The 23210-nt window shown below is 33.2% G+C and overlaps 2 protein-coding genes across 3 annotated transcripts; one reads left to right on the forward strand and one right to left on the reverse strand.

The window, feature by feature from the left end:
- The first annotated feature begins 400 nt into the window (after nucleotides 1-400).
- On the forward strand, nucleotides 401-3482 carry LOC120137552 (hexokinase-1-like). The gene is made up of 9 exons (XM_039153280.1): nucleotides 401-741; nucleotides 1175-1325; nucleotides 1417-1599; nucleotides 1784-1858; nucleotides 1933-2088; nucleotides 2230-2328; nucleotides 2423-2553; nucleotides 2850-2931; nucleotides 3040-3482. Exons 1-9 carry the CDS (start codon nucleotides 470-472, stop codon nucleotides 3382-3384), a joined length of 1494 nt encoding a protein of 497 aa, XP_039009211.1. The 5' UTR covers nucleotides 401-469; the 3' UTR covers nucleotides 3385-3482.
- A 5185-nt stretch (nucleotides 3483-8667) lies between these two features.
- On the reverse strand, nucleotides 8668-11318 carry LOC120137530 (auxin-responsive protein IAA26-like). Of its 2 annotated transcripts, XM_039153263.1 has the most exons (7): nucleotides 11038-11315; nucleotides 10598-10959; nucleotides 10396-10483; nucleotides 9841-10121; nucleotides 9360-9507; nucleotides 8985-9049; nucleotides 8668-8901 (listed from the first exon to the last, which is right to left on the reverse strand). In XM_039153263.1, the coding sequence occupies exons 2-7, from the start codon at nucleotides 10896-10898 to the stop codon at nucleotides 8867-8869; spliced, it is 918 nt and encodes a 305-aa protein (XP_039009194.1). In that variant the 5' UTR covers nucleotides 10899-10959; nucleotides 11038-11315; the 3' UTR covers nucleotides 8668-8866. The 2 variants fall into 2 exon arrangements, with proteins under 2 accessions (XP_039009194.1, XP_039009193.1); XM_039153262.1 differs by having other exon boundaries at nucleotides 10396-10959; nucleotides 11038-11318.
- Between the last annotated feature and the right edge of the window lie 11892 nt (nucleotides 11319-23210).

The raw sequence follows: 23210 nt of genomic DNA on the forward strand, positions 1-23210 counted from the left end.
GTTAATGACCTCTTTGCTACACACGCCCGAAACAACTTACATCGTCATGGTCATAGGTAATTTGCTTTTTTTAGTTGGTTTTGGATTTTCCAAATCATTTCATCTCATTCCTTGTTCAGATCCTTCTAAAAAGGATTTGTTTCTCTCTTAAAATACATGATATTGCTTTTTTTTTAATATATTTCTATTATTGAACTCCTCCAAAACAGACATTTTGGTTCTGTTATTGAAGTTGAAAGCAAGAATATGTCTTCACCTGAATGAACCCACCATTGCTTGCATTCAAAACCAACATCTTTGCTTTTGATTTGATTTATATTTTCATAGCCACCAAACTCTAATCTACATTCACTGATTTGGTTATTACTTGTTAAACCACACAAAAAAAGGTTCCTTTGATTTTGCAAGATCTTTCCTTTTTGTTTCCTTTTTTTGGGTGGGGGTTATAAACTATTTTTTAGGTGGGAGAATGGGGAAGATTGCAGTTGGAATTGCGGTGGTATGTGGGGTGGCGGTGGCAGCGGCTGCAGCCGTGGTGGTTCATCGGAGAATGAAGAAGTCTGGGAAATGGGTGAAAGTAATGGAGATAGTGAAAGATTTTGAAGAAAAATGCGCCACCCCGGTTTCCAGGCTGAAACAAGTGTCTGATGCCATGATCGTAGAGATGCATGCCGGCCTCGCCTCTGAAGGTGGCAGCAAACTCAAAATGCTCATCAGCTATGTCGACAATTTGCCCACTGGGTATTTTCCATCCCTTTCCTTCCTTTATAAAGCATGAATACGTATGTATTTATTGTTGGTCGGATTCTGTGCATTGAAGATCAATGTCCATTCATATATTGCTTGTGTTTATTTAAGGATTTTGCATCAACCAGTCTTAGATGGACTTTCATCGATTTCGGATCACTAATGTCTCGTTAGGAACTAACCGGAGATCGATTATAATACGATTGTCCCCATTGTCCAATAGGAAAAATTATTAGATGGTCCCGTCTCATGTCGGTGATCCCAATTAATAATGTAAATAAAGAGTGGGCAGTTATTTAGAAGTTATTTTAAAATTTATAGCCCTCATTCTCTAGGACCATGGCTGAGGTGATTAGCCGAGACCATGAAATAATTTCTCGTCCAATAGGGACTTTGGTTGAGACTGTAATACATTGTTCTTAATCAGGCGAGAGAAGGGATTGTTTTATGCTTTGGATCTTGGTGGAACTAATTTCCGTGTGTTACGACTGCAATTGGGAGGGAGGGGTCGTGGTATCCTCAATCAACAGTTTGTGGAGGTTTCGATTCCTCCGAATCTGATGACAGGGACTTCGAATGTAAGTGCTTCTGCTTTTTGATAAATGATGGGAAATTGGTTGATGCATAATAAGGTCTCTAATGTCTGATAAGTGATCTTGTTGATTTCAGGCCTTATTTGATTTTATTGTAGCAGAACTTGCTAAATTCGTATCTCAGGAAAGCTCGGATTATGAACCAAATCCCGGTAGGCCGAGGGAGCTTGGTTTTACATTCTCGTTCCCTGTGATGCAAACATCCATTGCTTCTGGCATACTTCTTAAGTGGACAAAAGGCTTCTCTATAAATGATGCTGTCAGTCTTAATTGCTCAATCTCTCTTTTCATGCTTGTTATGAATTCATGTTTTGGGGCGCTTAAAAGTGTTCGGTTTTTAAAAGAATTCATACGTATCACTTTAATGCACTTCACTGCTCTTTGGGTTTGATTTTTATCCTTGACTTATATTTCTTTACTGTTATTGAGTGGTGAATTGGCAGGTTGGCCGAGATGTGGTAGCAGAATTGACCGAAGCCATGGAAAGACGCGGCCTTGACATGCGCGTTTCAGCTTTGGTAGGCTTATATTATATGCCTTTGTATACTCGAAATCGAAATGTGAATGCTTTTCATTATGGTTACTCTACCAGGTCAATGATACCGTTGGGACACTTGCTGGAGCTCGGTTTGTTAACAATGATGCTGTTGCTGCTGTGATCCTTGGTACTGGATCAAATGCAGCATATGTTGAACGTGCAAACGCGATACCAAAATGGCACGGTCCACTACCCAGATCTGGAGAGATGGTTAGCTGTTCTTTAATTGCTATTACTGAACATTCTATAGCTTCGAGATCGGTTCTTTCTTTCTTGATGTCCATAGAAGTTCATGACTGTTTATTTAGGTGTAGGATGAAAACTAAAGTCGCTATTGGTATTTCTCTGAAGGTCATTAATATGGAGTGGGGTAACTTTAAGTCTGCACATCTTCCGTTATCAGAATATGATCTCGAAATGGATGCTGAGAGTTTAAATCCCGGTGAGCAGGTAAGTTCATAACTTCGTGCTGTTATGGTTCGTTTAGAGTTTGCCTTCTCTTTAACATTATTCGTTCACCTTATATTCCTTTGATTTTCCACAGATTTATGAGAAGGTATTGTCTGGTATGTACTTGGGAGAAATCGTCCGCAGGGTCCTATGTCGGATGGCTCAGGAAGCTGCATTTTTTGGTGACACGGTTCCACCGAAACTTAAAGTGCCATTCGCACTGGGGTAATTTCTTCAGGCTGCTTTAAGGATTTGTTTCATCAGATGCAAATTTTGGATTGAAAAAATTTCAGTTATAACTTTTGAATCAGATGCAAACGGAAAGCACTTTATCACTCGAACTTAGGATTGCCAGTCAGCACATCCTCTTATCCGTAGTGGCGCGTCTGATTTCATTTTACACTATGTTACGAAAAATAAAGAGTTCAAGTAACATAGTTAATAACCGCCACCGGTTGTTTACTTTCGTATTGTGTTCGATATCTGCTATCTCGTAATATTCAAGCCTTGTTAACTTGCAGAACACCTGCCATTTCTGCCATGCATCAAGACACTTCCCCTGACCTCAAAGTGGTAGCTAATCGCTTTAAAGAACTTTTCGAGGTATACTTTAATTGTGCGAAAATTGTCCGAATCATATTCTTGATCATTGAGACTTGGTTACTGAAGTGTATCATTAGCAAACTCTTGTTTATACGTTTTGTATCGCAGATATCAAATACCTCCTTGCAGATGAGAAAAGTAATTGTCCAGATTTGCAACATTGTTGCGACACGCGGGGCACGTCTTGCAGCCGCCGGGATACTAAGTATTCTGAGGAAAATGGGAAGGGATACGATCAAGGACGCGGAGAAACAAAGGATGGTAGTAGGCATGGACGGCGGACTATACGAACACTATACGAAATACCGTAAGTGCTTGGAGAAGTGCCTAAACGAATTGCTCGGAGAAGAGGTGTCCGAAACCATTGAGCTTCAGCTTTCGACTGATGGTTCCGGCATTGGAGCTGCTATTCTTGCCGCTTCCCATTCACGGTATCACGCAAGGGATGACTAAGAACTGCTTCTGCAATTCCTTTCTTTTCTTTCTCAAAAGTCATATTTGAGAAATTATTGGCAAATTGTTCTTCACCATTTGTGTTTCCTTCTGGTGGTTCAGAAGTGGCTAACGCTGTGCCACAACAATAATTGCGTACGCCGCGCACATAGTTTGATTTATTTTCTTTGATTTAGTATGATTAGATCTCGAATTTGAATATATTTTGGTTCCAACATATATTATATTATAGTATTAAACTAAATATAATTAGTGGAAACAATAAAGAAAGTGAAATTAGAAGGTTCTAAACTGAATTATGAATGAAAGATGCATTTATTGAGCAAGTGTGACCTGCTCAATTTTGTCGGACACGGTTGAAAATTGAGGTCAAAATATTGATGTTATAAAATTATATGTACCTCAAGTGGTTTAGTGAGAGAAAACAACATTGTTGACCTTGGCAGAAGAGGACAGTGGTCCGTCCGACAAATATAGAAAAAAAAAAAAAAAGCAAACTTTGAATCATGCCACCTTGAAATATAGAAAGAAAATACTGTACAACCATCTTCTTACGAACTAATTTATCTTAATAGTTAAAGGAATTGTTATTGTTACTGAAGTTATGGGTCCGAGCACCAACGGTTGTAATAGGATGATTGATCATTCATTGTCAAATAGTTGAGAGTATTTAGAACGTATACTACTTTATAATTGAATGATATTAATGTACAATACGACTAATACAATTCTATAAAAATAAAGTCCATTGTACTACGTAATACTAGTTAAAACTTAATGTAAGTTCATATATGGAAAAGAAACCGATCACTATATAAATAACATTAAACATTTGTAACTTTAGAGATGAAATACAATTAGATTTAATTTTTAAGAAGAAAAATATTTTTTTTTCGAAATTACTAATTTAAACCTTCGGCCTAAAGTCGATACCAAGAAAAATTCTTAATTTAAAGAGATTATTAATTTATTCTTAAGTTTTGTTACCCAAAGCGAAGAATTGCCTCTCGAGGAAAAGATTGAGGAAATATCCGCCATGAAACTTGAGCTAAATTTAAGATATTTATCAACTAAATGAAATACATGGAAAATATGATTAAAATTAGACTAACTAATCCATTTAGTCGATTTCATGCATATAAAACTAATCTATTTATGAAACTGAAAATCAGGAATAATTTGTAGAATATAAATGAAGGTAGAAAAGAACAACACAAGAGGATGGAGGCTTGACATATTGATTACATTTTGACCAAAGTGTAGAATTTTAAAAAAATGAGTGGAGGCTGCCCATGAACCTCTCCTTTTGCTGGAGTCCAGTGCCTAATGAATATCCATGTTGAATTCCCACTCACCACTACATCTTCTATGTATTATTGGAGCTTCCAAACTTTCTTCTTTAATTTCTACTCCCTAACTTATTAGTGTTTATTTTGTTTAAACATTTTATGATTAAATACTCTTTATTTGTTCATTATTATTGTTGATTTGAGCGTTTTTACATGATTTCTGTGTAGGGTAATGACTTCTGGAAAATATACTTAAAATGACCAAAAATTGTACTTCTTGTTCCGGAATCAAGGCTGGAACAGTGGGCATGAAATGCTGATGTGGCAGTGAGTCAGCAGCTTCTAGAAGGTGGGCAATTCAAGTTTAGGAATTAACTTTTCAAGATTTAAGTTTAAACAATTATCTTTTATCTTTCAACACATTTTTAGGGTTTTTAAAAGGCTATAAATACCCTTTGGAGTAAGCCTAATGGATGATTCAATCACATCTCGAATTAACTTGTTCTTTCCTTTCTTTAGTTTTATAAAAACTTTTTTCTTTTTTCTTTCAAGCCAAGGGCTAAAGTAATGACTCAATTCCAACGTGAAAATTGAAAAACACTCAAATAACTTCGGAAATCTCTCTCAATTTCTTTTGCGCTTATTTTCAAAATCAAAACAATTTCAAAATCAAAGATTGACTTTGGTCAGGGTGTTGTTCCGATTAAATGTGTGGGAGGAAGGATCGGCTTATTGAAAGCACGTTTGACTTCCTGGGAACACACTTAGCAAGATTGCCTTGCTAAGAGGGAATTGAGATCGGTATTAGTAGTTATTGAATCAACAATCCGAATTGGTCTTCCATGAACTCAAACGATTATTTATCTACAACAATTGATGTTGATTAGATCAATTTCCGAAGCCGAAATCAAAGATTGCCTTGGGTATTCAGTAAAAATCTTTTTTCAATGATCCAAGAAAATTGAATCAAAGAGAAAGCCTAAAGTTGATTTCTACATATTGAATCTACTTCTTTTAATTTTTCTTTCTTTTTAATCTTCTTTTAAAATCTTTTTATCTTCTTGATTCTGTTTTATTTATTTCTCTTCATCTACAATCCCCTCGTTTATTTAAATATTGTTCAATCTACTCCTAGGTACAAAAATAAAACAAAGCACGGATAAATCAGGAAGTTTCTTTAATTTCTGTGGGTTCGACCCTTACTTTTCTTTTACTACATTTAATTTTCTTTATTTATTATTTAAGGAAAAGAAATTATTTTGATGCAAAAAATGACCACGTCACTAACTCCATAAACGGTTTTATACTAAGAATACAAATTTATAAATTGATCGACAACTCGGAATGGTCGACCAATTCTTCATGTATGGGATAAGATGATAAATTAAAAACAAATAACAATTAATATCTTTTATACCATCATTTTGCTTCGATTTCCAACATGTTTTTTCATTAAATCATTTATAAATATTAAGATTTCAACCTTAATTTTATCAAATACTACTACTAGTTACATGAACTGTGTAGGTTAAGGTTTTTTCACTTTCTTCATTTAATCATAAGAAAAAACCTAACTTCCCAAAACCCCACCATTACGTAACTTGTTTTTCTCCCCGTGAAACAAACAGCTGGGAAAAACTATACCTACATATATATATATATATATATATATATATAACAGTAACATGTTATATATAAAGAAGGAGAAAATATAAAAAGGAAATGGGATAAACTCGCAAATACAAGAGAAAACACAAAGCCTGGGAAGCTTTCACCCTTTCAATGGGAACTCATCAAGCTTTTCTTTCTGCAAATCCCCACCGCCGACGCCGGGTTCAGCGGAGCATACGGTGAAAAACACAGCCCCGTATATGTCTTATAGTTTTTCACACTATACGGCTTACATATGTAAATGGCACACAGGGTGAAGCCAGGCAGGGAAAAGAAGAAATGTAAAGGTAATAACTGTTATAAGCTTGCATGTTCTAACATGTTTGTATTTTTATCCCTATTTTAATATCTTGATTTATTATTAAATTATCAAGAGAAGAAAAAAAAGAATTTATGGGATGGCTTCTTTTTATCATGTATTTATGATATTTGATGGGGGGGGGTTTCTCTCTCTTTCTTTTGTGATCTTTTGGTAGTATCACGTTGTATCGTGCTTAAGATCTTAAAATGGCTAACCCAAGCTTAAGATGGTTTAAAACAAACTAGCAATTGGATAAGCTCATTCCATGGTTGATTGCTGGCTATGATGAAGATGAAATTTACATTGCATGTGTTTTCACTGGGTACATCCATCCACAAATATGGCATGTGATACGTTATATGATCTTAAAATTTAGAGATCTTATATTTTGAAGAAAAAAAAATATCATGATTTTACTTCTAAGAGTGCTTCAAGGATGTCATTTTTTAAATAAAATGCCGCGATTATAAAATATGTGAAATTATCTTAATTTCATTTGTTTTAATTTTTTATTTCGTGAGAAACAATTATAATATGATAAATTTTAATATTTTATAATTTTAGTTTATTATAAAATATCTTAAGAGTCTCATTATAAAAAGTAACACGAAAACTAGTCACCTTTCAAGACAACTTACATGTGACTATGAAGTCTCCAATGACTTGTACCAAAAAAAATGAAGTCTCCAATGACACAATTCTTCAAGATTCATGCATAATGTGCAAAAAAAAAAATACTCATAAATTGATTTAAAACTATTATTGAAAAAGTGTTTTTTAAGCTCAAATTTCTAATTTTACCCGTAAAAAATAACTTTTGGGATGAAATTATATTTTATCCTTAATTACTTAATTTTAATTTATAACATAATGTTTAAAAATCAATTGATAAACTCTCGACATCTCCAAAGGAATTAAAGGCGAGTAGAGCTCGAGTATTGATGAGCTCGACTCGAAAACTCGCGAGTCTAAAATTTTTAAGTTTATCTCGAACTTGAAATCATGAACTGAAGCTCGTAAAACCTCGAAAAGTCTCGAAATAAAAAAAAATCTTAAACTTAACTCTATTGAATACACACACTCAAACATAAACCTTAAATAAATGAAAACCTTGTATTGTAATTTTTTTTTTAAAAATAAACACATAAATATTAATATTAATATTAAAAATAAAATCTTAATATATTATATTTTCGAGCTGCTCACGAGCTTTTCGAGTCGAGTATAAAATAGTTAGTTTCGACTTGTTAAGAACCCGATTCGAGCTCGAATTCAAGTCGAGTCCATTCGAATTAAATATTTATCGAGTTTTAATCGAGTCGACCTCGAATAACTCGTGATTTATCTCGTCTTATTTACAGTTTTAGAGGCAAGGAATGTTGTATTAGGGCCCAAAGTTAGGCAGCTCTCAACGATAACGACCCTTCAACCCTCTTTGTTTGGGGGGTGTTTCAAAAGCAGAATTTCCTCAAAGATTCGTTGAGCTTGGACTCCAAATGATTCTAACCATATCTGCTTGACAAGTGTTTTGCTAGATCAACGGTCAATAATGAAATGCCTCCATGGGGCCTCAAAGGGAATACAGTTACCCTCTTGTGGGGTGTTTCTCTCACTCGCTTTGAACCAAAAAGGGCAAAAAATTTCTCCACTTTTTCTTTTTGTCGTCTCCGGTCACTTTGAACAAAAAGGAGTAATTAACATATTATATGCCACCAAATATTGATGGACGATTCCTCTACTCCTTCGTTAATCCAAACCCAACAGGACAATTTCGATTTGGACACTATTTCTCGGTTCCTGTGAAGCATCAATGGGATCCTACAAGAAAGAGGTAATGGTTTCAACTTTACAGCCCATCATTCTCTCAATCTTCACCTTTAATCGAGTCAATTAATTTAATTTTTCTTAATAATAGTTGCATATTCAATTTAATTAAGGCCCAAAACAAGAACAATTGTGGGTTTTTTACCAGCCCGAGATATAAAGTACCAAACACAAAATACACATGATAACATATATCAAGCACCAAATCCCATTGACGTTTAAGCCAAGGGGGAAACACATCAAAACTTACATATAAAACGACTTATATATATACTGCTGGGCACAATAAGTTGCATCGCAAAATAGGGGCAGAAAATTTGTCAAAACAGTATAAATATACATAATTCGAAGGTCTCTTTGGAGAGAAGAAAACTCGTTATCATGGTGGCCAAATGATTCAACCCTTCGTCTTCCCTTGCTTGCTGCTCCCAACTGTAAAACAACAACAAACACCAATGTTTGGCTTCATGAACAACGACAGAGAGACGAATAATTAACCATTAACCATCACTCACGGCTAAGCGCAGATAGCTCGGAGCTCTTCAATGCGCGCAGCCTCTTCACCGTCGACACGAACATGCTGCAAATCCAATACAGAAACCAGATAGTACAACATACTAGTAAATAACCAAAAACTCAAACAGAACCGGTTTCTTGTCGTACCTAGATAATGCATGCATTAAGAAAGAATATGCCAAGATTAAAGAAAGCGTGCATGATTTTCGTTAGGATATAAGGAATCTAATGCTGTTTTTCCGGGAAAAACTAGAAGACACAAGATTAAAAAAAAAGGTATTCTACTACTGTATTCTCAGTCACTGATATTGGGAATATAATATGGTATAGTATAACCTCAAATTGCATGATCAACAGTGATGAAAGATTCTTACTGCCATGGGACATCCCCAACAAGCATACTGTCTCCTTCATCATCCTCATAAACAAGCGTATATTCCCCACTCCCGTCCAATACGCCCGTAATCACTTTCTCTCCCTCTTGCTCGTTCACTATTCCACCAGCAGAGGAATCTCTTTGAGCTACACGGTTCGAAGAAAAAGACAAACGGATGAGATAAAAACCATATCTGTCTATTAAGATCACATTAGCATAGCCTAAGTGCTTAATTGCAATAAGAACAAGCAGACGAGTCCAAAGCCATGGCCCTTGAAATATGCAAATCCCTCCCCCACTTCCATTACCTAAACAGTTGAAAACTAACACTGATGTGAACTGATATGTCACTATTGACATTACAAAAGCTTCCAATACTACGAAACCTGATAAGTTGATGATGTAGATGCCATATTAAACAATGAATAAAACAATTTTTTCATGGCCAATTCAACTAATCCATGTGAAAATAAATTTACCAGCAAGGAGGCCTCTGAAGAGTTCATCCACAGCAGTAGACAGCTTTTCATAGCTATCATAGGCTTTGAGATCCACTTTCCTTCCTATAGGAACACCATCCATGTTGATTTTCACAAACAGGGTTTTGCCATTAGGTTCAGCTGCTGGTTTTTCATTAGCCACCTTGTGAGTAGGGTCCACACTTGGTGATTCAGAAGCTAGTTTTGAACAACTGTTACTGGCAAGATTTTTCCTTATGGAACGAATTGGAGGCCAACCCACAACTGGGCCAGGAGCAGTTCTGGTTTCCATGATCATAATTAGACCAAAAATAATTAACATATGAAAGCTCAAAATTAGATTTTCAGGTTTAAACCTGAGAAACATAAAATAACTGAAACAAAAAACAAGTGAAAAGAATAGCATGCATGGGGTGATGGACCACACAAACATCAAGCAATGTAAAAACACACTTGTGACTTGTAGTGAATATCCTCTGTGGAAAAAAATCAAAAGGCAAATCTTTTTTTTAAAGATATGCAGAGAGACAGAGATAGAGAAATGTACTGAAGCACCTTTTCTGAGAAGTATTGAGAGGCACAGCTGTATTTGCAGGAGTTTTAAATGCTTTTCTCTCGGCATCCTGCAAGTCTACCGCTGTGTTATGGCAGCAGGGATGTGAAGATTCCTTTGCCATAACAGGCGAGCTATGTTGTGGGGCAGTTGCAGATGAGAACTGGTGAAATGAAGAAGTCTTTGTCTGCTGATGTTGGTGGTGGTTTTTGGTCCATGGAGTGGACAAAACTGACCCAACAGGGTGATCCTCCGGACATGGAAACTTGTGTGTTTGTTTTCCATTGCTCTTCATTGAAGAAGGGAAGTAGCCGAGTGAGAGTAAAGAGTCATCGGACCAGTTCTCTTCACCTGGGGGACCAAGACCAAGCCTCAGTTCCAGCTTCTTCTCCGGTGAAGATCCATCTTCTGTCTTCTTCACATGATGCCACTCTCTCTCTTGAGGAATCAGATCAAGAAGTTGAGGACACGACGATTCAACATTCTTTGGGAAGCCACTCTCCATTGACTTATCCAAATAGATCACCTTTCCTCGATAAATTTGAAGAACAAGAAGCAGCAACAAACTGAAATATATATATATAAAGCTACAAGTTAAAGCCATGCAAATGGATGAAACGAAGATGGGAAGTTAATGTACATACCTTAAAGGAGTTACTCAACCAGAGCTAAAGACAACGAAGACCCACATCACGAAACCAAACGAAACTTTAGATTAAAAAAACCCTGAGAGGAAGAGGTGAAGAAGCTAGCTAACAAAGTAAGAACTGTGGACTTTAGAGAGCCTGTTCTCAACCAATAAATTCTTGTAATATATATATGTATATTTGGAAAAATCACAGCTTTGAAATAGGAAAGACTCCACCAAGGCGGAAGGTAAGCTCCAAAAGAACAAAGAGGCTTTTTTTAATGAAGGTTATAGAGAGTGTTGTGCCTTTAAGTGGGTTGCTCTTGCCCTTGTCTTGTAGAGCTGGATATATAGGCAAGTGATTCTTTAGATGCGGGAGAATAATGTTTCACTATTTTATATGCAATAATAATTAAAGAATACAAATAAATATTAATTAAAAAAAATATTTTTTTGGTTATCCGTTATGAGGTTTTGTACCGATTAATTTAGATCGATTTGAGTCGTACCCCTAATTTTGATCTATAAATCTCTTAACGAGGATTTGTATACAAATATTTAAATCTAAAACTTTACTTAACTAATATCAATTTACTTACCACTTAAACCAACCTTCATTAATATAAAAAAATATATATTCAAATACCTTTAAAATTCACTAAACTCTCTATGGCAATATATTTTCTAAGAGTCAATGATAGATTAAAATGGTTGTTTTGTTATGTTCAAATTATGTCAGATCAGTTGACATAATATATTACATCAAAAACATCAACAACAAATAAATTATTTATTATAAATTGATAATGTAAATAAATAAAAGTTTAATACAAAAATAAGTGTCTGAATTTTAACTCGAAAAAAGTTTTAGTGTCTAAAGAATTTTTTGATAAAAATATCCGATCAAACGGTCTATTACTACGATCGATCTAAGGGATTTTTATGGCTTTAAAACCCTAAAACAAAAATTTTCAATTACACTATTTTTGAGAGTTCGATCAGTTGCAAATGTATGAGGCTTTTGGTCGTTGATGGTTGGTCAATCACACGCCGTTGGGTGTTCTATCGATTGACGGCGTTGGTGGTGACCGACGATGACAAATTGATTAAAATAAAAGTTTTAAAAGTTTGGGGTTCTTTTTAAGATTTGGAAATTTTATTTTTTAAAATAAAATAATATTTTTTTATTTTAAATAAATTTCCAAAATTAATAGAATGTGACATGTGTCACTTAACGATCTAATTTAACGGTGGATGACATCTGGACACCTAAAATTATAATAGAGAAAACGTTAAATACTTATTTTTAGCAAAAATTCTTTATAAACTAAAATATTTTTTATACAAAATTTAAACACTTATTTTTATATTAAGTTATAAATAAATTATTATTTTTTAAAATATTAATAAAAAAATTTATTCAAACACTAATAATTATTTATGTAGTTTGTTTTTATTTTTTCTAAGAATTTATGTTGCATATAATAATTATAATATTAAATAACGCATTTGAAGGCGCGTGGATGGTGGAGCCTGGAGTCTTACCCTTTTAATTTTATGTTTATTTTAGTTCAATCGAGTACAGCAGGTGTTACAGCAATCCAAACGTATTCCCAGTTCCCGACATCCACAGAAACACATCAGGACCGTAGGCAAATCATACTTGGTGATTGGAGCACGGCATCAAAGGTCATGTGGGCCAAGGATAAAACATCAGCCTCATCCGTTGATACCAACACCGACTGTGATGATGGAAAAGGGAAACATCTCGTGAAGTAAACGTCGTGTCAAAAACGAGTTAAGCTTTTTTGGGCAGTGGTGCTCATCGTATATTTTTATTTTTTACTTGGAAAATAGAGAGGATTACCAAAATAAGTGTTTATATTATATTAATTTTTCTGAACATGTGTTTAAATTGTTTTTTATTCATTTAGGTATTTAATTTTATAAATATTATTCATTTAAGTATTTGGGTCATCAACGACATTAATTTTCTTGTTAAGTGGCACGCGTCATGCTTTTAAATACTTTATTAAAAAATTAAAAAATAAAATTATATATTTTTAAAAGAAAAACATAAACATTTGGAATAAACTCAAAACTTTGAAAACCTTCATTTCAACCCCTAAACCCACATAAGTTGTCTCCCTTTGCCATTGACGAAGCTCCATCCGACTTTATCTCCCACCCGGTGAATAAAACCTCCATGAAATCGTGATCGATCGACGATAATTTGACGTTTTATACCTCGAAAACCCTAGGATGAAAATCGTGTTCCCACACAATCTCAACAACCAATCGACGACAACTATGATGACGTATGACTAAGAGGATAGCAGAGACTACGGCAGCGGCGGCAGCCGTGGTCGAAAAGGGCGGTGATAGGAGGTTAAGGATAGAATTTGGGGATTTTAGGTATTTTGGAGATTTTTATGATTTAAGAGAAATTAAGATTTTTTATTAATATAATAATATTTTTAAATATATATATATATATATATATTTCAAAACCATCATAACATGACACGTTTCACTTAACGATTAAAATAAATGTCGTTGACGATCCAGACACCTAAATTGGCAATGTTTGTAACGTAAGGCACTTGGATAGGTCAAAAATTAGTTTAGGCACCTATTAGAGAATCGAGGTATAGATTCGACACCAATGACAAAAAATGGTAAACTATGAGTTTAGTACTTAAACTATCAATTTTGACCATTTTAGTATTTAAACTTCTACTTTTTTTCTCAAAATTATACTTAACCTTATCCGGCTGTTAAAAACTTAATAGACGAACTCGTCAATCATCGTGTTTATAGTCGTCGATTGTCGTACCGTTCGATTGATAAAATCTAAACTTGTTAGCATCCACATTTTCGAACCCCTGAATGCAATTTTAGCCTCTGTTTCATTGAAAACACCTCAATCTCCCCAAATCGACGATAGACTCTTGATTTATTTATCCTCCTATCTCCATAGTTTATCGTCCGATGGGCCTGAAACTGAACTATGTTGGTTGACTCGTCATTCTCTCGTGGTTCACCTTTCGGATTGGTCGTATGTTCACTAGAACTATACCATATCAGTCCGTTCGTTAAAACAGTGGGTACTAAAATGAAACAAAAACTATTATGTTTTGAAAAAATGAAAATGTATATATTAAAATGGACCAAAATTAATATTTTATGTATTAAACGTGTACTTTACCAAAAAAAAAACTCAGATAAGGCGCACTAAACGTAGAGGTCTAATCTAATCACGGTAATCTGTTTGTAGGAATAATCTCTACAGCGGATAAACGTTGGCCATGATTTGTTTATGTGATTGAAATTGGGACCATCAAGGGAATACGCAGCTTAACCATTAATTTTTCAGGGACAAATCAAATTTTAGTTCTTAAATTTAGTAGTTTTTATTTAATTTAATTCATGAACATTTTTAGTTTACATTACTACTCCTTAATATATTTATATATATATATATATTTTGGTTATTTTAATGATGTCATATTTTGAGATTGTATTTAATTATAAAAGGGTATTGTTAAATTTTTTTTTCGTAAATTATATTTTTATTATCATTGTTTTCCGTGCATTTATAATCACTCCTATGCACACGAGCACTCTTCAGATCTCTATTTGACATGAGTGTTGTCAATTATATCACCAACTAAATTTAATTTATTATTTCACGATCAACTCTACCCACATGCTAATGCATAAACAAACATCAATCTTAGAACTCACATCGGCCACCTTTTTGTTTGGTGTTAGTGATATATATAATCACATAAACAAGGCTGAAGGGGAGAATCATAAACTTCACACTTAATATTTATCGTGTTCTCAAATATATTTTCTTTTTTTTTCAGATCACCGATTATAATTTATCGTTCGACTCATAGAAAATAAAAGACTAATATAAATAATAAAAACTTAATATATATCTGAAGTGATAAATACTCCATGTTAAGGAAACTTGGCATATCTCAAAAGCAAGAGCGGATGCACTAAGTCCCTAAAAATCAAGTGCATCCTCATTATTATTTAGGGGGAAATGTGAAATTTAGTTTAATATGTTACGAAAAAAAAATACATACCTTTATTTTTAAGAAATGAATATTCAAAATTTGGACCCTATTTTTAAATTTTTGAATCTGCAACTACTCTAAAGTGATTAGGGTTCCTCATGATCGTGGGGATAAATTGTGGGTAACCTTTCCCATTATGAAAGCCAAGTGCTACCATGAAAGATTCCCCTAAAGATGTTAAATATCGGCTAAGCAAGAATCATCATCCTCACCATGATCATGGAATCAAGATTTAAGCTAATGCAAATATTTTCAACGTGTGCGATTCTATTTCTTTACTTTTATATATATATAAAAAAAGAGATAACGTTTCTCAATTTGTCACCGACCTCCCATAAAAACAAGAAACCTCCACCATATAAAATTTGGTGCACATATATACAATAATCACAAGAATTTGCTTTAAATATGGGCACCAAATGCTTGTTTATCTAACATGTGCTTCTCTTGTTCCCCTTGAGTGCCTTTTCCTTTTCTTGGCTTCAATTGATTGCTTTATGACTGTGCTTTTTAATGGGTTTCCATTTGTGTCTTATCTTGTTCCTCTTTGCATATAATTTTTCATGCGCCGCTATGAATGTGCTATATGTGTACAATAGCACACCCACCCTATGAGCTATTAAGTCCCACCAATCAATACCCTAATCACACACACAAATATTTTTTTGGTTACAAAAAGTTTAGGTTAAGGGTCGCTCTCTCAATCCAAGGTCAGTGTATACCTAAGACTCAATTGGATTTTACATATAAGTTTACAGATTACCCACCAAGAGTGACAGTTGACAATCACACACGTATGTTTGAATTTGTGGTTTTCTAGTAAATCACAATGTTTATCCCATGCATTAATGTATGGGGACTTGGTTTAATTAAACTAATTTCAAAAATCAAAATTATTTGTTAATAATAAAACGCGATGATCATTTATATGGCTAAATTAATAAACCAAAGAGAGTAAAGAAAACATTTAAAAATCTAAATTACTGAAAGATAAAATACAAGCAGATCATGTTTGTGATTATTAGAAGCATGAAGTTGCTGGCTAAAAAGGCAAGGAGTTGATAACAACCATCATAACTTGAGGGCATTATTTTTTGCCATTTGGGCATGCTAATGGCCATCATTAAGATATCTTTTAAAACTAGTGCAATGTTATAAAATAATTCACATAAATTGCAATAATTTATAATTGTTTTTTTATTAGTATGATATGATTATAAGATAATATTTATTCATATTTTTTTCAATTATTTATAACGTACACATACGCTGCAGACAAAGACGGAGGCATAATTGAATATTGGCAGGGACTGAAATATTGAACTTTTTAAGAAAAATATAATGATTTATTAGACATTTAAACGGAAAATCCAGAAGACAATGTCTAATTTGTCCAATGTTTAAAGTTACAATGACCTAAATTATTATTAGACAAAAAATTGAGAATATGAGGCCATCTTTCTTTAGTTTGATATATGATTAAATATTTAATATTTTTTGTATTTTTTAATTTGAATACTTATTTTTATATAAATTAAAATACCATTAGATCAAAATTCATCAAATATATAATTTTTTTAACAGGGGTCGAGGCCCCTTTGCACCTCAACATAACTTCGTCTCTGCTTGCAGACGCAAATGTTTGAATCCAGAAATTCTAAAAAAATAATATACACTTTAAATTATAAAGTCGCTAGATGAATTCAATGATTTATAATTGTTGTGATAGATTATAAAATATCCTTTTTTAAATAATAATCATAAAATTTACATCGAAGGCAATCATTAACACAATTATATTTTAATTATTGTTGTTTTTATTAAAGGTATAATAGATTATAAATTGATTCATGTCTATGATGCAATGCATATAAAGGGATAGTCTTTAAAAAAATCTACAAAAGGAGCCCTATTTTATTCTCCTACTAATTGTATTATATAATATGTTGTTTGATAAAAAGATAATTACTGAAAATTAAGTGTTGAATTTACCTTATAAATTTGTTTGTTATTTTATTAAAAAATATCGTATATAATTAAATTGTTTGCTAAATATAAATTTTAAAAAGATAATATTATTAAAATAAAAAGTGTTTAAAATACTTCTTTACTAAGTGATAAGTAAATCCTTGTCATCTTATCATTTCTCGTATTAAAAAGTTGGGTTAACTATATGATTAATCATTATGTTTGTGTTTTGTTTACTTTTATTCACTGATTTCAGAAAATATAATATATGATCACTTTTTTTATTTAGTTAAGATGTAGTCACCACGAGTTAACTGTCATTAACTGTTAACAGATTAGGTGATGTGGTAATTAAATATTTTGGTATATTCACACATTTGATCCCTATTATTTTATATTCTCTCAATTTAGTCATACTTTTAATAAATTAAAATAATTTTAATTTTTCAGTCGAATGATGCCATGTGCACCCTTTAATTGGTGTAAAATAAAGCAAAGCAAATTGAGGCCAAAATGACTTGAAATTGGGTCACTTAGGAAACCAAGCATGTACCAAACAATTAAGTCAAGACAAATGCTCAATCTAAAGTGGATAACATGATGTATATATTTTGTATCTTAGTTTATAAATACTTAACTTAAATTCATAATATTATATATATATATTAACTCTAAAAAATATTTTTTATATTAACTTATTAAATATATTCTATTATTAATGTCACGGGCCATGATACTTGGGTCCAGGACATTGATGCAAGTGTATGTTAGAGAGGTTCTATGCAGAGTATAGGCTTGCCAAGGCCACCAGAGTTGGCCCATCACTTGGAGAATGTTGTGGAGCCCGTTCACATTGGTCGTGCAGAAAAGGAAAGTGGCATCAAATCCGAAGATGATCACAGGAGCTCGATAAATATGGCAAGAGACAACAAATCAAGAAGATATTGTGGGGGAATCTTACCATATCCAATGTGAACACCTATACAAGGAAAACAAATCTTACTAATTGATGTAATTAGATAGGATTGGGTTGAGTTTCCTTGATTTTGGGGATATTTTATTAATTGGGCAGATCTTAGTCGTTGATGTAAATCGATCTAGGCCATTGATTGAGAGGGAGCTCAACTATAAATAGAGAGCCTCTCCCCCTCATTTGTAATTATCTCATTTCATTCATTATCTTGAGATAGTAATAAAGCTCTGAGGCATTTATTCTATTTCTTTTGTTCTTTATTCTTTATTCTCTTGGTGCTTGTTGCCTCTCTTAGAGGCCAGGAGTAGTCACACTTGTGTTTGCACTTCCACACCATAGTCCAACCTTGATGGCTTAGAGTAGCCATGTTGGTATTAAAGCTTCCGCATCCTAAAAGCATTGATGGCTTGGTTCCAACCTTGGTGAGTTTGCATGCTCACTAGGCTTGGGTAAGGCTTACTTAGTCGCTGAGAAGACCTAGAAGTGTCAAGAAAACGGCGTCTAAGGTTGCACGTCCCGTCAAACCTTAACTCTGATATTGCGACAATTTGGGCTTGAAGGTTCTGAGGGCGTGACATTATCTTAATTTAAAATATTTCATTTTTAATGTAATTTAAAAAATATATTTTATGTTAAAATGTTTTCAAGTTAATTAAGATAAAAATAAAATATATTTAATAAATTAAAGTGATAATATAATATATTTAATAAATTAAGATAAAATATATACTTTGAAAGGTTACAATAAAAACAAAATATATTTTTAAAAGTTAATATAAGAATAATATATATATATATATATATATATATTGTCTAGTTTAGTCTAAGCATTGATCTTGGCTCAATGACTAGGTAAATACTTATTTTCCAAAGGGATCTACGTTTGAATCACTTTAGCCCTAATTTGCTTTGCTTTATTTTTATTTCAACACGTGTCACCTCTGATTGGTGGAAAATAAATTTATTAAATTGAAATAAAAGTAGTCATCTAATCGAATGGTGACACGTGGCTGATAACTCTTTAAAAGAGTTATATTTTAGATTATTTTTACTTAAGTTAAACTTGCACTCTAGTATTTTTAGGATCATATTTAGGTTTATTTTAGCATTTTTTTCATCATTTTCATATTGGGAATGAATTATTGGCACTTGGAATGATTTTGATGTTTTTGCTGCAAATTGATATATTGATGTTGTAACCTTTGTTGTACACTGATGTTGGATTGGATTGCCGCGACGATTTTGCAGCATTGCTTTGTCACAAGGTGGTTAGAGAAATTTTAGGAAATGATAAAGTTACGGGATTAAAGGCTGGAGTTTGAAATTAAAAATGAATTATCTATAAAGTAGGGATTTTTCTATTGGTGGAAAGTTTGATTTTGATGGACTATAAATACAATATGTTTACACACTTTTTCCATCTTCAAAAAACCCTAGTTGCCTCCTATTTTCTCTCCCACCATTACCATGGCAGCCTAAACAATTAATCTGGAAATGCAGCAGCAGTCGGAGAGCATTGTTGTGTAGCAACGACGATCAAATGGAGTTCTACTTTATTTTCGTCCCTTTTCTGACATAGGGAAGTGATGATTATTTAGTTGAATAATTTTTTTTTTGGATGTTATTTGGTTTTCAACATAAGGTGTTTGATTAAATGTCTCTTGTTATATTTGTGTTTAAACCTTGTTTTTATGTGTTGTCGTGCTTATGGGAAGATTTTATAAATAAATATATCTCTATGTATGTGATTTTTATAGTTTTTAGAAATAAAAATTATAGATTTTTCTCATACTATCTTTGTGCAGTGTTGGTGTTTGTGAAAAGGAAAGTTAGTATATACAAATATATATTGCCAATTGTCCAACATTGTAAACTATTTGATTAAATTGAATTAATGAGGGTTGATTCTTGTTAATTGAAAGGTGTTAATCATCGCTAGACACATGAACACACTATTTTAAGCATATCCATAATGAGAACGGCCAAATAACACCTGCATCCTTTAAATCTTTGATTCGTTGCTCTCCTGAATGCTGTAGCACTGCCTGACACATATCATTCTGGTTTTAATACTTTGTTGTCTATTTCTTATTCCATCATTCAACCATACATCCTTTGAAATCTTTCACACAACTCTATTGTAATTTGTTTTGCTCTTTGTGAGTGCAACATCCGAAGCTTATTTAGCTTCCACTTTATTACTTGAACGATACGTATACTTGCGTAATTGCTATAGCATCTTACGTAGCATCAGTGGCATCATTCACCATTCGATTGGAAGATTAAATTTATTTTAATTTATTAAAAAATATAACTAAATTGAGAGAATATGTAAATAACATGGACCTAATGTATGATTATACCAAAATACCACGTCACCTATTCTGTTAACTGTTAACGCAATTAACCTGTGGCAATTAACCTGTGGTGATCACATATTAATTAAATAAAAACAAAAGTAATCATTTCTTAATTAAATAAAAACGAAAGTAACATATACTGTTTTTTTGTTGTTGAATTCGATAAGGAAAAATGGACAAAACACAAGCATAAGTGATCAATCATGTAGTTAACCCTAAAAAGTTGTATCACATAATTTTTCTTTTTTATTATCAAATACATTTAAAATATTAAATCACTGAAATTGTTGTTTTTTAATGAATTGATTTTTAATAGATTATAAAAAACCCTTGGTTAAGAATCCTTTACATTTAGGGGGTGTTTGGTTCAAGGATTGTGGGATTCCCATGGGATGGGAATCCCACATTCCCATGTTTGGTTAGCCGGAAATCTCATTTCCGATAATGTTTTATTACCAATAGTAGATTTTTTTGGGTATATTACCGGGAATGTCATTACCTCCCTTCCCTTAGGTATTGCAACATTACCGGTGTTTTGGACTAAAATGCCCTTAAATTTTTATTTTTTTTTCAAAAATATCCTTATTCTGTCATTGAATAATAAAAATTCTACGAATGTTAAATTACAAATTTATCCTTAAATTATTTTAGTTTTACAAAAAAAAATATATAATTAAAATTTTATATGAAGTTCAGGGGTTAAAATTTTTTTTACCCTTTCATTAAACCTTTTTTATATTTTTAATTTTGTATAAAAAATATATAAATATTATGAATTTAATTTTTTAAAGAAAATATATAAATATTTTACAATTTGTAATATTATACAAATATATAATAAGGACAATTTGGTCAAATATACATTTCAATAATATTTTATTCCTTTAACCAAACACGGTAATCTTACATTCCTGCTAAACCAACCAAACACAAAATACAACATTCCCAGTAATCATATTCCCTGGTAATCTTTTATTCCCACTGGTAATCTTACATTCCGTGAACCAAACGCACCCTTAGGGTTTAGAGAGTCTACTTACTTTGAACTTGATGACGACATATGTTTAATTAAGATATCTTCCTACGTTAAGTCAAGATTATAGTAAGAAACTAAGTGCTTTCATTTTCATGCACTCACATAAGTCAATATTATAATAAAATATCCAACAAAAATCATTAAACCAACTATATATGAAATTATTTTATTATGCTAACCAAGATTTGGTTATGGTCACTTAAGCCAACTCGAAAGTTAAATACATTGGTTACAAGAACAATACGATATTAAAATAATAAATTTTTTGGGTAAACTACACATTTAGTATCCAAACTATTACTTTTAATCCGTTTTAGTACTTAAACTTTTATTTTTTTTTCAAAATCATACACATTTAGTTGTCATCCCTATTGTTAAAAATTTAACGTGTTTTAGTATCTAAACTATCAGTTTTGGTCCATTTTATTTTTTTGGATAAATCAATTCCATTACCCAAGAAGCATGAAATCCTGCTACAGTAAACAAAGCCGATAGCCAGCACAAAAGAACAAGGGAAAAAACACATAGAACAACCAGCTAGCTATAGCAGAACAATAAGATTCAAGTAATGCCCCAGTTAGTACACAGAGCGATATTAGACAGATCACACCGGTTAAAAGCTTTGCCCACCAACCGGATACGGATGGCCTCCTTGATGTCACCTAGCACTTCCTCCTTCGATCTTGCTCTATTCCCAAACAATCTTTCATTCCTCTCTTTCCATATACTATAGATGTGCCCAGACCAGGCGAGCTTAAGAATCCCCACGATGAGGGACTTACCCTTGAATAGAAGGGTGGCCCACGCCAGCTCACTAACCCAGCTGCAAGCTCCACGAGAAATGCAGCATAACTCAAGAATAGATTCCCAAAGCTCTTTAGCAAATTGGCAATCAAAGAAAATATGGTCCCTTGTCTCTGCCTCCTCACCACACAGCAGACATTTATCAGTTTCTATGGCCAAACCCATACGCTGGAGTCTAACCCGAGTAGGAAGTCTGTTTAAAATGGCCATCCAAACAATAATACTATGCTTGGGAATACATCCTGAGAACCAAACTAGGTGGTGCCAAGGGACCTTGGAAGCAGGAGAGCGCAATTTGTCCCAGATGTATCGCGTACTAAACTCGTGGACTTGACTCACAAGGATGGAAGCAGCCTCAGGCCTAATTTTCAGCAGGTACTTAAAGCTCCAGCTAGCGTTTTTAGGGACTTCCATCTGCCAGAAGTCAGCGTTTCTAATAACGTAAGAGTGCATCCACGCCACCCAAAGAGAGCCATCATTAGCGAGAAGCTTTCTGATTAGCTGAACAGAACAGGATTTGTTCCAACCTCCTACGTCATGAATCCCCAGTCCACCTTCTGATTTCGGCAAGCAGATGGTTTTCCAGCTTACTCGTGCACCGTTGGCAGGAACATCAGACCCTTTCCAAAAAAACCAAGAGCACAACTGCTCAACCTTCCTAATAGTTGCTTGAGGAAGAATAAGTTGCCTGCTCCAGTAGCTTGAGATACTGAGCAAAACAGATCGGACAAGTTGCAACCTTCCTAAGTTTTGGTCCATTTTAGTATCTAAACTTTCATTTTTTTTTTCAAAACTTAACGTTAAAATTTGAACGAGGGTACTAAAATGAAACAAAAACTAAACTTTATATATGATTTAAAAAATTGAAAGTTTATATACCAAAACTTATAGTTTAGGTACTAAAAATACGGGTAGTTTGAGACTTATCTAAACATAATTAGTTATCTATAATGTCAA

The sequence above is a fragment of the Hibiscus syriacus genome, unplaced genomic scaffold (genome assembly GCF_006381635.1).
Source record: "Hibiscus syriacus cultivar Baekdansim isolate YM2019G1 unplaced genomic scaffold, ASM638163v2 tig00110674_pilon, whole genome shotgun sequence".
NCBI lineage: Eukaryota > Viridiplantae > Streptophyta > Magnoliopsida > Malvales > Malvaceae > Hibiscus > Hibiscus syriacus.

Coding starts and splice junctions, on each gene's coding strand:
- LOC120137530 (XM_039153262.1), bottom strand. CDS start 10,898: ATGGAGAGTGGCTTCCCAAAGAATGTTGAATCGTCGTGTCCTCAACTT. Junction 10,122..10,395: donor CTCAATACTTCTCAGAAAAG/GTGCTTCAGTAC, acceptor CATGGAAACCAG/AACTGCTCCTGGCCCAGTTG. Junction 8,902..8,984: donor CGAGCTATCTGCGCTTAGCC/GTGAGTGATGGT, acceptor GTTGTTTTACAG/TTGGGAGCAGCAAGCAAGGG.
- LOC120137552 (XM_039153280.1), top strand. CDS start 470: ATGGGGAAGATTGCAGTTGGAATTGCGGTGGTATGTGGGGTGGCGGTG. Junction 2,089..2,229: donor TACCCAGATCTGGAGAGATG/GTTAGCTGTTCT, acceptor ATTTCTCTGAAG/GTCATTAATATGGAGTGGGG. Junction 2,554..2,849: donor AAAGTGCCATTCGCACTGGG/GTAATTTCTTCA, acceptor GTTAACTTGCAG/AACACCTGCCATTTCTGCCA.